This window comes from Danio rerio, chromosome 6, assembly GCF_052040795.2.
Source record: "Danio rerio strain M-AB ecotype USA chromosome 6, GRCz13ab, whole genome shotgun sequence".
Lineage (NCBI taxonomy): Eukaryota > Metazoa > Chordata > Actinopteri > Cypriniformes > Danionidae > Danio > Danio rerio.
The window spans coordinates 39275161-39292163 of NC_141026.1; the positions used below are offsets into that span (position 1 = coordinate 39275161).

Sequence of the window (17003 nt, forward strand, 5' to 3'; positions counted from 1 at the left end):
CACCGTTCGCAGCGGTCTCTTTGATAAAGCTGAAATGGATATAATTAATGTCATGAGCCTGTCCAAAAAGATATAAACCAGAAAGGAAGCATAATATTCAGTTCTGCTTATGAATATCAAGTTTGCTTGCTACTGAGTGCCTCAAACAAAACTCTTTCTAATTTGATGCCAGTAGCTTTGCAAACTTTGTCAAATCCGGTGATTTGATCTTCTTAAAAAGCGCTTATTGTATCAGCCTTTAGTCCCAGAAGCTGCGTAAAACCAGCCAATCAGATTAGAGCTTGCCAGACTGAGAAAGTGCTCTCCAGTTTTTTGTGCTTATCCTTCAGACAGCCGGTGAACGAAGTGGATTGTGGCTGTGCCGTCTGAGGCTGAAACTACAAATGTACATATTACCAGTTGCGGTGTTGTTGTTGTTCGCTCTGTGCACACACCGAATGAGAGATTGATATTATGCTGGGTGTTCTTGCTGACGTTGCGTTTGGTTGTCTTTATATGCTGTGGTTTTGAAGCCGTAATCAAATTCAGTCTGCTGCTGAAAAGGACAGGCGAACAGATGGACTGACATTTATCTTTCTCATTGACTTTTATCTTGTATTACAACAGTCATCATTTTGACGTCTTAAAGGGTGCCGCCTCGTCGTTTGTACTGTGAATATTCAGCGAGCAGGTCCTTGAAAAATAAGGTGTTTGTAATGCAAAGATTCTGTTTTGGCTATAAAACACCTCCTGTCCAATCATTAACGGAGGCAGCGGTTAAAACCGCCTGGAGAAATAGGCAATCCTTGCGATGCGTCTGCCCATGCATGAAAGATAGAAGGTTTAGCTGTTCAAGGATGCAGCCGGTTTTCCTCCATCAGTACTGTGCATTGTGCTTCTGAAGATTAGAGAAAATTAGCCCCTTCAAATAATTCATTTTGACCTTCAAGTTTTAAAATCCATCGTTAAGAGCTTGGCATAAAATAAATGAATTCCTGCCCAGCTCATAGTCTTGTTTTTAATTTTCATTCTCATATTTTCAAAGTGGGCTAACAATGCAGAGAAGATAGCACTCCGTTTGGATCTTGACGTTTGTGTGAATTGTATAGAAGCTCGATGTTCCTCTCTTTGTGCCTTTGAAAAGAAAAAAATAAGATGTTATTATAGAATGAAATGCAATTCCTCCCACCATGATGGTGTTTCTTTTCTTTTTTTTCTTGCAAGTGCAGAACAGAGGTCATCCAGCGTACACATCAATCTGCTTTTATGTGGATGCAATGCTGGCTTATACTGTGCTGTTCAATACAGTACCTGAAGATTACACGTCATGCAATACTGTAATATAAAGGCTGAGAGCTCCACATGGAAAAACATTTCACAAATTATGCTGCTTTGTTTATGCAGTTTGAACTGAGGGAGGAAAAATGTTTTCATGACTGCATGGAAATCTTCAAAAACTAAGATTACAATGAGCAACATGATCTTACTTTTAGTAGAACTGGGAATAGTTTCAATGTAGGCCAATTTGTCTATGGTGGAAATAATATATATAATTGATTAAACACTCTGAAATAAATATATTAATGTAATATTTTTTTTAAAGAATTGCAATATTTTTTTATTTTTGTGCTTTTGTCTTTAATTTACAATGAAACCACCTTGAAAATATTTTGCCAAACATTCATTGTCATAAATTTTTATTTTTTTTTCTCTTTTATTATTAGACTATTATTAGAAAAGAAATCTTTAAATATATTTATATTCTACATTAATACAATTATGGCATTCCAGCTAAATGTAAATAAGCATTAAATATGGACATATAATTGATTTGTATGTGTATGTATATATACATATATATGGGCCGTTATTGGTGGTAACGTGTTGCGTTAACGCGAAACTCTTATTGTGCGATTAAAAAAAATATCGCCGTTAGCCTATTCTCAAAGTTGCGTTGGTAGCTGGGTCTATTCTATGCAAGCTATGGTGACTTTCACCTTGATATTTTTGCGTGGATGTATACCTGACAGGTGAGCCGTCTGACAAAAAAAGTGCCTTTCTGAATCAAATCAGCAGGATGCCTGACTTTAACTGCAGTTCGGCAGTTTCAGGGTGCTTTCACACTAGCACTTTTGGTCCACACCCGAGTTCGTTTGACGTCATAGTACAGTACGTTTAGCTAGTGTGAATGCGTCTTCTGAACCCGGGTGCGGACCCGTGAACCGTACCCGAGTCCGCCTGAAAGAGGTGGTCTGGGGTACGGTTCATGCCAACTCTGGTACGGTTCACTTCAGATGTGAATGCAATCGTACCACAAAACGGAAGTGAACTATAGTGAACTGCCAACTGTACAACAAACTATAGTTTTCATAACGTTCGTTTGTTCGTGTGTATGTCTTGTTTCGTACCTTGGTGACACGTGTGGGACAGAGCCAGGGCAAACACAGTGATGTCTGCTTGTCTCCTCCAAAAACAGCTTCTGCAGACGCTGTGTGATGTTCTGAATGTGCATAATATTTTTGCGGCAGATGGATGCAAGTTGCTTTCTGTATGTCCAAAAGCTTTCAGTAAAAGCAGAATGACCGCGATGTGCGGAAGTCTTTTCATTTCAGCGCTTGCTTGCGTGGCCGTCACCTAGCAACGGCTGTAAACAAAACAGCAGCTCGATGACGCAAGCGTACCAGGGTTCAGAAGGAAAAAAGACAGTGTGAACACAAACCAACCGAGGAGGTGGCAAGGGGAGACAATCGAACTTGGGTACGGTCCAGGCAAATGAACCAAGTGTGAAAGCACCCTCACTTTACTCATGAACATTTTATTCATACCGCTGTGACAAACAGACGCAAATAAGGAGTGTTATGGAATTTAATAACGCCAAATGGAAAGAAAAAAATGTTCGCATTTCGCGATATTTGTGTGTGTGTGTGTGTGTGTGTGTGTGTGTGTGTGTGTGTGTGTGTGTGTGTGTGTGTGTGTGTGTGTGTGTGTGTGTGTTTGTGTGTGTGTGGTCCTTTACTTATCGGAAGATATGGCGAAAAGTTCTAAATGATGGTGTTTACTGATCGCGGTGTTTACTTCAATAATGCCACTAATATATGCATACTCCATGTCTTAATTCCATTTCTGTTTCAGTTATGACTTTAATCACATTAAGAATCAAAAATCGCTGTTTCGAGCTTATGTCGGCCTACAGTTCAAAATTCATGTTTAACTGAATAAACAGTTAGTAAACTGAAAAAAATATTCATTATATATTTTCTATTGTAAGTATATTAAAAGTCAATTATTTAATTCAGTATTTACATTTTTTAACCTAGATATTCAAATAGTTCCGTCTCAGCCAAACAAAGCCCAAAATGTGTGTTTTTGTGTGAATTAATGTGACCTATAAATAAAAACAACTCCAGTTTATTTTTATAAAACCTTTACACCCTGTTTGTTCGTAATTGACCAATATAAGCTTCACCTCCATATCTTACTCTGTTTTATAGCCTTTTTCTGATTTACAGGAATGTCAGTTTATTCCCAAAGTGTGCGGCTTAGTGAGTATTTACGATTGCTCCAAGCTGCAAACCTGTATGCTTTACATGAACGTTAGCTGGAAGCCTTACACACATTGCCTGTGTTTTTGCTTCACACACACACACAGCGCCTCAACCCTGCCCCTGAACCTGTGAGCAGTAATGATGTGAACTGTCTCTAGGCGCTGTGATTTCAACTCCAGGGCTCTCAATTTAGCAAAGGGCTTACCGGAGAGAAGCCTCTGTTGAGGTCATTACACTCCTTAATCACAAAGTCACTCTTACTGTACAGAGCCACTGTAATGTTGATTTAGACAATAAAAGACAAAACACAGATTCTGGATTCTTTTTTCCTTCAGTTCATCTCTACCATTCAAAGCGATCTTGAAAGGGAAGGATGATTCTTTTTGACAATTGTCCAAAGTTGACAGTGACCTTTGAGTTACTGTCACGCAACCACATTTTGAGTTCACAAACATAAATAATTCATGCAATTTCATTGATAAAGGCTCAGTGTGTTTGGTGAAGCTGAGCAGAAGTGCAACAATAGAGTATTTGGTTGCTTTTGGTATTACAGGAGATAAAATACTCAACCAAATATGCATAAAGTGTGGAATTCTGTTTAAAGGGAAATATCACAAAGACCTTTCTTAAGCAAAACGTTTCACAAAAGAGCTTTGTTTGGTTTCATATTATAAATAATAGATCAAAGTGAAGATACAGTATAGGTGGAACACTTTGTGGTGGCATAAAGGGATAGTTCTTCCAAAAACATTGTCATTATTTATTTATTGTTCCAAACCCAAATGCATTTCTTTCTTCTGCAGAACACAAAAGAATTGATTTTGGAGAACATTGGAGACTTGAATCCTAATGTAATTCATAAAGAAAACTAAACAAAAACACTGAAAAATAACTTCTTTTCTGTTCCCAAAAATCTAATTATGTTATCATTTATTCACCCTCATGTTGTTCCAAAGCTGTATGGCTCATGTGGTACATAGAAGATGCATAAATATTATGTGGTACATAATATCTTCTTTTTTGCTGTTGTTAGGCAGCAGAAAGACACTATGTACACTGAAATAAATTATTCAAAAAAGATTTATTGGATTTACATTTTTTTTTTTTAAACTAGGTGGTTGTAAACAATTTATTTGGGCTGAATTTACACAAACAACTTTAAGTTTAACATTACTAAATTTAGTTAGTTTAAATTCAACGCATAGAAATTGTTTGTAACAATTTTGCAGACATCATTTTTTCCAGTGTGCACTCAAAAAATGACTTTGCAGTTTGTTCAAACTACTTATTTAAAATAAAACAATACAGTTCTTGAGTTTTTGTGGGAGGCCAACTTAATTGTTTGATGTTCAATCCCCTTAAATTTGTCAAAACTAATAAGTTAGCTCGATTCCTTCATGTTTTCCCAACATAAATCAATTGTTTGGAACCCAGCATTTTTACAATGTATAACAATATGTTAACACTTACAGTTCAATTATTTTTGTTGGTACAAAAAAAAAGGAAAATGGTGCATTTTATCTTGGTTTATTGTTTTTGCAACATTTTTTTAGGTCCAAGTCTAAACATACAATTAAAAAAAAGCTCTTTTATAACATATATTTTGCTAAAGAACGTACTAAGCATCGACAATAATACTGTGTGAGGGGCTGAACGTGCTTGTCTGTGTACTGTACTGTACATCTGATGGTATTTTTATCAGCTGAGAACTTGTGAAGATCTTAGATGAGGTGTAAATGAGTCAAAACAGTGCCAGGAATTCCTTAGTCACACTCACCAACATGAGATCTCCTGCGAGGAGATGTGTTTTCAACAGCTGTATTGAACTGTAAATGGGCAACTACTCAAGTATGAGGAGAAAAAAAACACATCTGTGCTTGAGCTTTCTGTTTTGGTTGCGTCTTTTGAGATCATACCTTGTTTTCGGTTCCTTTAGCTGTTTTTGGTATGTGTTGCATTTCTGTTGGAGTCAAATCACACAGAAGTGCACTCAAAAATGACATTTGCTGCTTGTTTATACCACTTACTGTATACAAATTGAGCTGAAACATCCCAATTTTTAAGTTGTTCTGGTGGGATAACTTGATTGTTTTATGTTCAATGCACTTAAATTTTGTAAAAACTAATAAGTTAGCCTACTGTTATTCCTACATGCTGTCTCAATACTAATTGATTGAGTGGTAGCCAGTATTTGTTTACAGTGTGTGTTTGAAAGTGAAACAAGACCCAATGCTTATTTGATCCACACCAAAAATGGAATGACACAATGTACAATCATACCAGACTTTGTTTTGGCTAAATCTGTAAACTCACCTCAAATTACAGAATGTTTATTTTTGGGTCAAATACAATTTTAGGGGTTTATTTGTTCTTGTCTGACGGATGTATGACCAGTAGTGGATCTAAATAATTCAAATTTAAAGAATGTAAATGATACATTTAAACTAGGGCTGCAAGTAATAAAAAAAATAAGTGATATCGATTCAACCTCCCACACTTCTTAATCCAGCATTTCTACAATTCAGCCAATTATATTTTCAAGTTCAGGAGAGAAGCATAAGGGCGGTCCCACAAATCTTTACATTGTTTTATATACGTTGCCCAGTGTTGGAATAGCCAATTCCATGCACATTTTCTTCAATGCCAAAAATATTAGTATAGATACAAATGAATGATTCGATAAATTTCCCTGACTGCCTGATTTATACACAACTAATATTAAAAGGTGGAGTTTTGGTAGAATTTGTCACTTGTCAATCATTCTGCAGTCCTCTGGCACCTGCACCCAAACATACTTCCTCTTTCTGCAAAATTCTCTGCTCACATATGCTTAAGTTATTATCAGATAAGGCATGCTCTGCAACATTCTGTCTTCACCCTTTTAAGCACATCTCATTGTATAGGAGAGCTAAATAAGAAAGTTATTTTCATATATCAATGTTGCTTTATCTTACCAGTAAGCTTTATCTACTTCTGCAACAATGTTTCATTAGTACTGTATGCAAAGCATATCACACTCAGATAATAAGTTGGGTTAATTTATTACCTAAGCAATACAAATATTTAATGACAAGAAAAAAAAGACAAAATTAATAAAAAATAAATTCCTCTTTCACAGCGTGTGGTTTATTTATAAACTAATTTCGAGAGGATCACGTGTTTATGATCAACATGGCTGGCACCTTACTAGCTCCTTAATTTGCCCTAATATATGATTACTAAAGCATTATAAGTAACCAGAGTTTTTCACTCCAGTTATCTTCGTCTTTTAGCCTCCCCTCTTTCACCCCTACACCCTTTTTTCAGATAGAGCGACACAGTGGCCCAGTGGCTAGCACTGTTGCCTCACAGCAAGAACACCGCTGGTCAAACCTCCTATCCAGCCGGCTGGCATTTCTGTGCAGTTTTCATGTTCTCCCTGTGTTCGCGTGGGTTTCCCCCCGGGTTCCCCGGTTTCCTCCCACTGTCCAAAAACATACACCATAGCCACTCGACTAATCCAAATTGTCACCCAAGACAACCTTAGTTTACACTTCTCACACTACGACCTACCTTAGTTTGAACTCTTCTCTCGCCCTTGTAATGGGAGGGAGCCCCGGGCTTGGGGATATAATGAGCTCAGGGCTCTCTCCCGAGACAGCATGCCACTTACACTTTATTGATTGTTAGCTAAGTGTGAACTCTTGAAACCAGCAACTTGGACACCTCTAAATGGTGTTGAAAGACTCACATACTGTATTTATAAGGTATAGTTCACCCAAAAATGTAATTTCTGTCTTTATGTAATGACGTATTCACAGCTGCAACATCACATGTGAGCTGACTCTGAGCTGTTTGTTTACCAGAGTAGGCGCATGTGCCTTAAGGCTGATTTATACTTCTGCGTCAAACGCCGGCATATGCTACGGCGCTGACGCATAGCCCTTCGCCGTGGTCATCAGCGTCACTGACGTGCACCTCTCAAAAAATGTAACTACACGTCGCAACGACGCGTAGCGCAAGCTCTGTGATTGGTCGGCTTGGTATCGCTGATGAGTCTGGGCGGGACCGAGAGCCGCGCAAATGGCGCGAGCGATTGTTTACAAGTGTGGAGTCCCGTCAAGGAGCTCCGGATAGATAGTTTTGTTTTGTGTTTACCTGATAGTTAAAGTTGTTGCACGTCCGCCGGTTTCTGCCTCAAAATAAGCGAGTTTGAGCCACTTGTACATCCCGGAAGTGTTCAGTAAACGCAAAAACGCAGCGAAGAAACTTGACACAGAGGAAAATTTACACTTCACTGCCAACTAGCGTTTCGGAAGTGTTAATGCAGACCGACAGAGACAGCGCGCAGAAGTATAAATGCACAGCCACGCGCGTTGCATGCGCCGTGGGTTACGCCGGTCAATTGACGCAGAAGTATAAATCAGGCTTTAGAACGACTTTAGTCAACAGTACCTGCATAGGCTTTAAATAACAGGCTATAAAGTTGTAAATAAAGTTCGATTTGCACAGAGTGAACGTTTGAACATATAATTATGCATCTATGTTTTTTTTTCTCTCGAAGTAAGGGCATCCTTGACAAAAGTGCGCTTTGCAGATAAAATGAAACCAAAACCTTGTAATCTGATGAAATCATTTTACTGTGCATTAACTACCAGCACAAATTGAAAGTTTATTCAAGTCCACCATTCCAAGTCTACACAAAGTTTAGCATTTTACATATCTACAACTAGAACTAATATTATTGTTTTTTAACCATATGTTTGGGAAATAACAATAATAATAATCTACTTGTATTAACCTTTATTTTACATCTAAAGAATCATGAGAATATTGTGATCTTGATTTTAAGCAAAAAAAAAAAAAATGTTTCTCGCTTTAGCCAGAATCGTGCAGCCCTAATTTAAACAGTGTATTGTTATTATTTGAGATCTGTTTATAATTAAAAGTACTTTTATTGCAACATGTCCATGATGAACTACACCCATTGTTACTTTATGAGAGCACTTGTATGACCTTAAAAGCAAATGGCTTAATACTTCCAATAAAAATAAAACCTTCACTCTTTTAAAAATGATTTTCATGAAGAACCTCTTAACATCACTAAAACCTTTCCATTAATCAACGTATTCTTTAGGTGGAAAAAGCTTCTTAGGGAAATGAAGCCACCTTTTTGTTTGCAGACGTCACTTGGTTTAATATTTTATCACTCAAAAAACAAAAAACAAAAAAAAAAGATGTTTGCTGATTGTTCAAACAACTTATCTAAAATGTTCTCAATTCTTGAGGTTTTTGTTTGAAAAGCTTAATTGTTTTATGCTCAATCCACTTAAATTTGGAAAGACTAGTAATAAGTTAACTTAATTCCTGCATGTTGACCCAACGCAAATCAATAATGTGGAACCCATCATTGTTTACAGTGGCTCATGAGTAGGGCCAGACAAAATCTCCAGACATTGTTTGCTATTGCTACAGAGAAGTAAAAAGTCTGCAGATTTATCTGGAATTGGTTTGGGAGTATCATAACTAAAAACTTAATATATGATATAAAAAATAATAGCTTTTTAACTTTAATTATTGCTTACAATGCAAATCCATCTAGATCCACTTATTTGCTAAACAAAGCAAGTGTTTCATATAATATATCTACTGAAAGACATTATAATATTACATTATAAGAAAATATTACTTTACAAACTGTATTGTAATTAAATCAAATAAACATATCCTCATTAGTCAATATTATTGCTGAAATAAATGTAAAAAATGGAATAAATATAAATGTAAACACAGTTTACACAAGTAAATAAATAGGAAATCTGCGGATTTCTGTTCGCTCAGATGCCGTGTGGACCTACTCATGAGTATGTTTGCTTTTTTTACCTTTTTTATGTACGTGTAAATGTGAAGACAGAAGTGTTTCTGTATATCTTCAAGATCTAGATGTCGCCACTAACCCCTCCCCTCCCCAAGTTATGTTTTAATTACAGTTAAGTAACCTACTGAAAAATATTAAGCTTATATGAGATTAAAAAAGGATTGACATTAAAGTCCTGCTTTTAACGTTTCCCAAAAAAGGGAGCTGAGGCAATTGAGAGACTGATATCTATTAATAATGCGAAAACTATATTACATCGTCATGATTAAACGACTGTCTGCTAGGTGCAAATTTAATTTCATGTGTTAATTGAGCTGAGCTTCATTCCGGTCGGCTGAATTGAGTGATGCTCAGAAGCTTCTAATTTGGAGTATCAAAGATCAGCGATCATAATATGATTTGAAACCGACTCTGCCGTAACCCCTCTGAACATAGCTCCACAAAACCCGATTGAACGTTCCATTTTGATCACGAAGATCACTGTGTGCGGGGATTGTGAATTTTGGGAAATAAACAGCCCCTTATTGCTCGCTGACCAGCGTTTTCACACCCCTTTCTGCATGTCTTTGTTATCTTTTCCCTTCTTTTAGGGAATTCATTATGTTAATAATATATAAATGTCCTCTTTTCCTTCTCCTTTTCTTTTCCTGTAGCAATTATTGAACCCACAACAACTAGTGCTGTCTCAAGTCCAGGTCAGTATATGTTACATGCTGTATACGCAGCTCAGTAAGGAATCCAAAATGCTGCACTAACCAAGAAAAAAAAAATGACCTCTTCCTCATTGCAATTTCTCCTTCTCTCGATTGGCCAGGATGCCTGCTGGCGTTCAGCTTTGTGTGTCGTCACTTTATTTATTTCATTTTTTTCTAGGGCTGTCAATCGGTTCATTTTTTTAGAATCACATTTATTACATGCCAGTTAATTAATCACATGCTCAATTTGTATCCATAATTCTGCTCCAAAAATGTAATTAAGAACTTAAACTATTTCATCCTTTTACATATTGTGTTTATGCATATTTTAATACTAGCAGCACTGTTTGGTATGCATGTTATTAAAACTAAATGTATTTGCAGTTTGTGATATATGTTAAAACTAACTGCTCCCTCCATTAAATATTTGAGTCAGTCCAAGTGATCTTGTTTGAACTAAATCATTGAGTCAATGAGAACTTTAATCTGGATTATTTTGATTCTGCTTGACTGACAGAATTGGTTCTCCGTTTATGGAGCTGTTTTTGAGCCAACGATTCAGGATTGTGTTTCCCAAAAGTGTCATTTGCTGAAACCATATTACAAACTCTTACAAACAGTTTTGTAAACTTGTGTGGTTCGAACTTGGAACTACAAATGTGTCAATTCTTCATTCTGTAATTTTTTTTTTATCCTATTTAAAGCTGCAGTATGACTTTTTTGCTTAAAGGGATAGTTCACCCAAAGCTGTACATGCTGTCATCGTTTAATCACACTTTACTTGTCACAAACCTGTTTAAGTTTCATCTATTGAACATAAAATAAGATATTTTGAAAAATGCTGGAAACCTGTAACCATTGACTTCCATTTTACCTGTTTTTCCTGCTGTGGAAGTCAAGGTTACATGTTTCTAACATGCTTCAAAATATCTTCTTGTTCAACAGAAAAAAAAAGAAACTCAAAAGGGAACCAATTGTCAGAGAGTAAATACTGAGTGAATTTTCATTTTTATGTGAACGATCCCTTTAAAAAGAAACAGAAATTAGTTGAGCAATTCATGTACATATCGTACCAGTATCAGCAATGGTCAGTTTATAATAATGATGTAGAATTTGAATTGTTTACTTTCATATCCATCAACAGAATATATGTTTTTTTTAATCTAGATTAATACTTTCCAAACCTGTCCTGGGCTGAGGAGAGTTAAAGACTGATGAAAGGATGTTAAAAATTTAAAAAAAATAATGGCTAACTAACTTTAAAGGGCACCTATTTTACCCCTTTTTCCAAAGTCTTTTGTGTCTCCAGAATGTGTCTGTAAAGTTTCTACTCGAATTACCCAGATTATCTATTATACCTTTTTAAATCTAGAAAATTTAAGCTGTTGGGACATTGTAGCTGTTTTTGTTGCCTGTGCCTTTAATGCAAATGAGCTAGTTCTTCCCGCCCACCATTCCCACGTGCGTGTCAAAGCCAAAGAGAGCCAACCTTCACCTGCTGCATCTCACACAGATAAAGAGCACAGTGCAAAAAACAAGAATGAAGCAGATTTCCCTTACAGTAAGAAAGAACTTTCCCAACTGGTAGTTGTTGTGAAGTTTATTCAAGCTTTTTTTTGCAACAATCAATTTGTTGAACAAAACACTCCTACATCACGGTGAGGTGGGCCTCAGATTTGCAGGGATTTGTATCCTATTTTAATGTCAGGGAATTTAAAAAACATTGTGTTTCTATCACTCAAAATTACTGTGGACTCATTATACCTACATACAGTTCTTGTCAAACAGCTTTGAAAAGTAGATTTTCATGTAGATGCCCTTTAACACACTTGTTCATTTAATCAAGATAAGCATACATTTTCCTTTTTTTTTATTTTTATTTTTTTATTTTTTGGGGTCAGGTGTGAAATACATTTTCTGTTACCAATTTGAAAAAGCAAATGTGGTCTATAAATAGGAAACAGATTCATCAGAGAACTGTGTCAAAACCATGTGAAAAAGGAATGGCTTTACTATTTCAAACAGAAATGGCGACAGAGAGACAAAAGTTCCATACTGCAGCTGTAAATATACTATATATACATAAATACTGTATGTGCCTATATAAATATGTATGTTAACCCTTTGACTGCCACACCAAGAACAAAAAATCCTAATGCATTTTTTTAACTCTAATTAATTAATTAGAGTTAATTTCTAAAACATCAGCCTCTACCAAATGGTAGGTATGTCGGTTTATGATAAAAGTACCAGAATTAATACATAATGTATGCTATGAAAAATCTGAAAATATGAAGTGTAAGACCAATTTAATTAAAAACAAATTCAAAATAAATAAAAAATTTGAATACTAAATTATCTTTATTTTTTGAAGTATGACATAAAATATTTTAGATTCTCATTTAACAAGTTTTGTTGTTGTTGTTGTTGTTTTTTACAATAAAACCAATATCAAGTGCAGTACTGTTGTTGTTTTGTTTTTGTTTTTTTTGTAAAGTCATTTTTTAAATGACTAACAGTCTTTATTTAAAGCAGTCAAAATACAGTCAACCATTTGGTAGAGCAAGCAGTTAAAAGGTTAAGTTTATATATTTTGGTATGTCAACAGATTTATTTTATTTTTTTAAATACAAATACTTTTTTATTAAGAGCTTTTTTTTTACCATTTTATGGGAAACATACTCCATAACTTGCTTATGAATCAGTTCAATTAAGTCATAAAATATCCAAAGCCAGGCAAACACTACAGGAATTTTAGGCTATTTTTGTTGTCCAGGACCGTTTTCACCTTTTGGTGAAGCTTTTCTAGATCTCCTGATTTGCTTGCAAAAACATCTATACTGCTTCAATAATATCAAACATTTTTGATATTTTGGATTTTAAATTGCGATGAAGGCTGCACAGTTGCTTAATGATTAGCCTCACAGCAAGAAGTTCTCTAGTTCGAGTACCAGCTGAGCCAGTTGGCATTTCTGTGTGGAGTTTGCATGTTTTTCCCATGTTCTCATGGGTTTCCTCCAGGTTCTACAAGAAAGACTTTTTAGGAGGCAGACAACCGTTTAACATTTATTGTGAATTGTTTAGATAAATATAAATTCATTACTATCATTTCATAAATTCCTTTGGCGTTAGCCCCGTCCATGGTGCAGAACTCTGGATGAGCTAGCAGATCCTGCCTGAAGATGAAGGCAGGGTGAAACCAACCCCAGAGTGGAGACGAGGTTGACCCGATGGTGGTGGAGAGGATGGAGGGAAATTTCTGCAATGTCATCTGAATACAGCGAAACAGATTGTTTAGATGGCCTGATGAGATATTTATTATGAATGACATGACATACCAGTCTTCCTGGCAGAACTATCCCTAAAGCTTTCATATCCCCCACAGTCCAAACAAATGCGCTATAGGTGAATTGAATACTAATTACTAATACTAATAAACAAAATTTTTCATAGCGTGTGTGTGTGTGTGTGTGTGTGTGTGTGTGTAAATGATTATGGGTGTTTCCCAGTCCTGGGTTGCAGCTGGAAGGGCATTCGCTGTGTAAAATATACAGTATGCCAGACTAGTTGGCCTTCATTCCGCTGAGGCGAACTTTAAAATAGAGACTAAGCCGAAGGAAAATGAATGAATTGCAATGATGTGTTTACATAAGTAATTTCACAATAGGTAATGCACATTTGGGCGTGTTGGACAGGGCAAATAAAGAAACTGATTGCGAAAGTTATATATATAATTTGTCTTGGAAAATGTATAACAGTGTTAGGAATAAAGAGTAGCATTGGGGGGAAATTGCTTCAGTTCAGGAGAATGTAGAAAGCAAAACATAAATGTACGTAATTCCTTTTTAAATGTCAATGACAATCTGCTGCGGTAGATCAGGTGAGGTGCTCCCTCTGGCCTGATAATCTTAATATCTTGTAGTTTGTTATATGCCACACACGTGTGATATTTTCAGACTGCGTAGTCTGTGTGTGCGAATGTGATTGAAAATCTGCCTTATATTTGAGCGTGTGTAAAAGATTTCGCAAATGATTAAGGGTCTAAAAACTCCTGTAGTGTGAGCCCAGCTTTATTCACACAAAAGATATGCTATAGAGAAAAAACATCACCAACAAGTGTTATCAAGACAGACGTGTTGGGGCTCATGATGTGTTGGTCCCCATCCACGCGGCGAAAACGAATCACTTTAAATAAATGCTAAAACTGCTAAATTGACAGCCCTAATTTTTTAACTTTGTGTTTCTTTGTGTTTTGTTTCTTTAACTTGTGGCATTGCACAGTACAGCACTGACACCCCTCTGAGCGAGCACTGTGGCGTTATGGTGGGCACTGTCATGTGTTTAGCGCTGGGGCGAGTGGCTTTCCTAAACGCTCACTGCTTCTCTCTGGCTTCCTCATTCTCTGCTTTAGTGCGGGCTGCATGAAGGGCAGGATATTGATAACACGCCGCCTCGACTTCTCTCTTTTATTTGTTGTCTGCCATTTTCTCTCCTCCTGAGCAGCAACTGATTCCGCCGTCTCTGAACGTGTCTCACTATCTATGGCGTCGCTGTGTTTTCACTGTTGTGCTCCTTACTGAAATCACAGACCATGATATTCTCTTTCTGGGGGAGTGTGGAGGGTGTGTGTAATGAGCTGTGTGTTTTAAAGGGGTAGTTCACACAAAAATTGCAATTCTGTCATTTTTTTACTCCTCTATGTTGTTTAAAACAAAAACAAAACAAAAAACATGATGTTTTGTGTTTTTGTAATGCAAAAAATAAATGAATTCACACTAGTGGTTTTTGGATGGTGTCCAGAACTTCGCACCTGGCTTGCTAAGAGCTTTTGTTTCAGAAGTTGGCACATGTTTTCCCTTTGATTGTTTTGAGGGATTAAAACTGTTACAATGTTGCAGGTTCTTGATGGTTTGGTTCTTTTTTACAAAGCAAAGAAAATGACAAAGCATGAATCGAGCCTTTGTTTGTATTTGTATTCATGTTGGACAGTTGTTCTGAAATATGTTGACAATGTTAATCTGATCATTTTTATGTTACACCCAATCCAAATATTGTGATAACAAGTGTATAGTTCAAAACATATGTGTATGGTAGTGATCAAAATAGAGTAAATTACCTTTTGAAAAAAAAAATTGGCTGTTAAATTAAATTAAAGAACCCCTAGTATGCATTAAAAACTTTCATATTTTGCTTTTGGAAGTCTTTAACAACAGGCTGATATGCATAGGTCAAAAAACACTTTCGTTGTCTTAAAACTTATTTATCCTAACGACTCCCATATGACTTGTTCAGTGATTCATTTGTTCCCAATCCCCTCCTTAGCATGATGCTAATCTGTGTGGATTTGTCCAATGACTAAGGGCTGTATTTTAACGTTCTAGGTGCAAAGTCTAAACGTGCAAGGCACAAATAGCTTTAAGGGCATTTCCGAATCCACCTTTGCTATTTTAAGGATGGAAAAATACGCTTTGCACCCTGGTGCATGGTTTAACAGGGTTGTGCTTATCCTCTAAATGAGTTAAGTGTGTTTTGAGTATAACGTGCATTAAACCAATCAAAGTGTCATCTCCCATTCCCTTTAAGAGTCAGTTGTTTCATCCCATGGCACATTTGCTATTTACATGATGGACTTTGTAAGTGGAAAAACTAAATGCTTCACTAGCGAGGAAACTGTTAAACAGACCATCTGCAGCGCGAGGATAGAACGAGCCTCTTCCATTCAGCTTCTTTACTTTCTCTTTACTTTTACTCTTTACTCCTTTATTATCATTGTATTTGGTCAATGGCATGGTCTATTTTAGTTTCTAAAAAACACGCCATCAATGCACCTTAACACACCTCTATTTTAGACCAGGACGCCTATGAATCCACAAAGTGGCGCAAATGGGTTTGATATTTTAACAACCTGGCGAAAAGTGGGAAAATTAGGCTTGCGCTTGTCTGAAAAGAGCAACAAATAATGCCGAATATGTATTATGTTTGATAGGGCCCTGAGTCTGTTGCGACTGGTCAACTGCATTCAGCACAGTGATGGCAATCTTCGCTTCTTTATCAATCCCATCATCCCCTATGCTCCATTAGTGTTTGAAAGGATGGGTGCATTCATGTTTTACTGGATCCGGCAATTCATATTTGGCGAGGTTGTGTACTTGTACACCAAATACAAGTCTTTAGTAATGACTGAGTTTTGTTTAAAAACACAGATTGATCCCGCAATGAACAAGAGAATATTTATGTGTGAGCATCTGTTCAAGTATTTCATTCAAAAATCCATTCTGTAAAAAAGCAGATAAAGTCTTTACATGCGAGTCATTTGTTCATGAGATTTGTTAAAAAATGCTGATTCATCCATTAAAGAAAAAGGTGAAGTCTTTATAAGGGAGTCGTTTGTACATGTGATTTGTTCAAAAAAGCTGATTCATCCATTAAAGACACATGTAAGTCTTTATAAGTGAGTCTTTACATTATTTGAATTACAAATTTGTGTAAAAAACGTGATTTATACAGTCATAAAACAGTTGAAATCTTTATGAGATAGTAATTAAATCATTTATTCAAGATATTTGTTCAAAAATGCTGATTCATCCTGCAATAAGTGAAGACATGAACAAATTCCTACGAACAAAATGCTGATTATTATAGGGAAATAATAAGTAAAGTCTGTAAGAGTGATATATGTTTTTTTTGTTTATGAGTGATGTAACCAAGCTTTAAAGTAGTGCAATTATTAAATGGAATTAAAATTAGAATTAAAAAATAGGGTGCCACTAGTCATCTTGTGAGAAACTTCTCAGTGCTTATTTTGTAAATTGTTTATGAAGAATCATAATATCTGTTTTGCCTAAAAAATACAACAACATAAAATTATAAATTCATATTATTCTTTCATTTTCTGACTCAAATGCACTAAACAAACCAGTTGTGGAA

The 17003-nt window shown here is 36.1% G+C and overlaps 1 protein-coding gene across 6 annotated transcripts in view; it reads left to right on the top strand.

Annotated features, from left to right (window-relative positions):
- The window catches only part of negr1 (neuronal growth regulator 1), a 305572-nt gene that overhangs the window by 152244 nt on the left and 136325 nt on the right, over nt 1–17003 (top strand). For 2 of the 6 annotated variants that reach the window (XM_087255422.1, XM_087255421.1), the window contains exon 7: nt 10035–10076. In XM_087255422.1, coding sequence (XP_087111548.1) covers nt 10035–10076 — 42 coding nt within the window. 6 annotated transcript variants of the gene reach the window in all.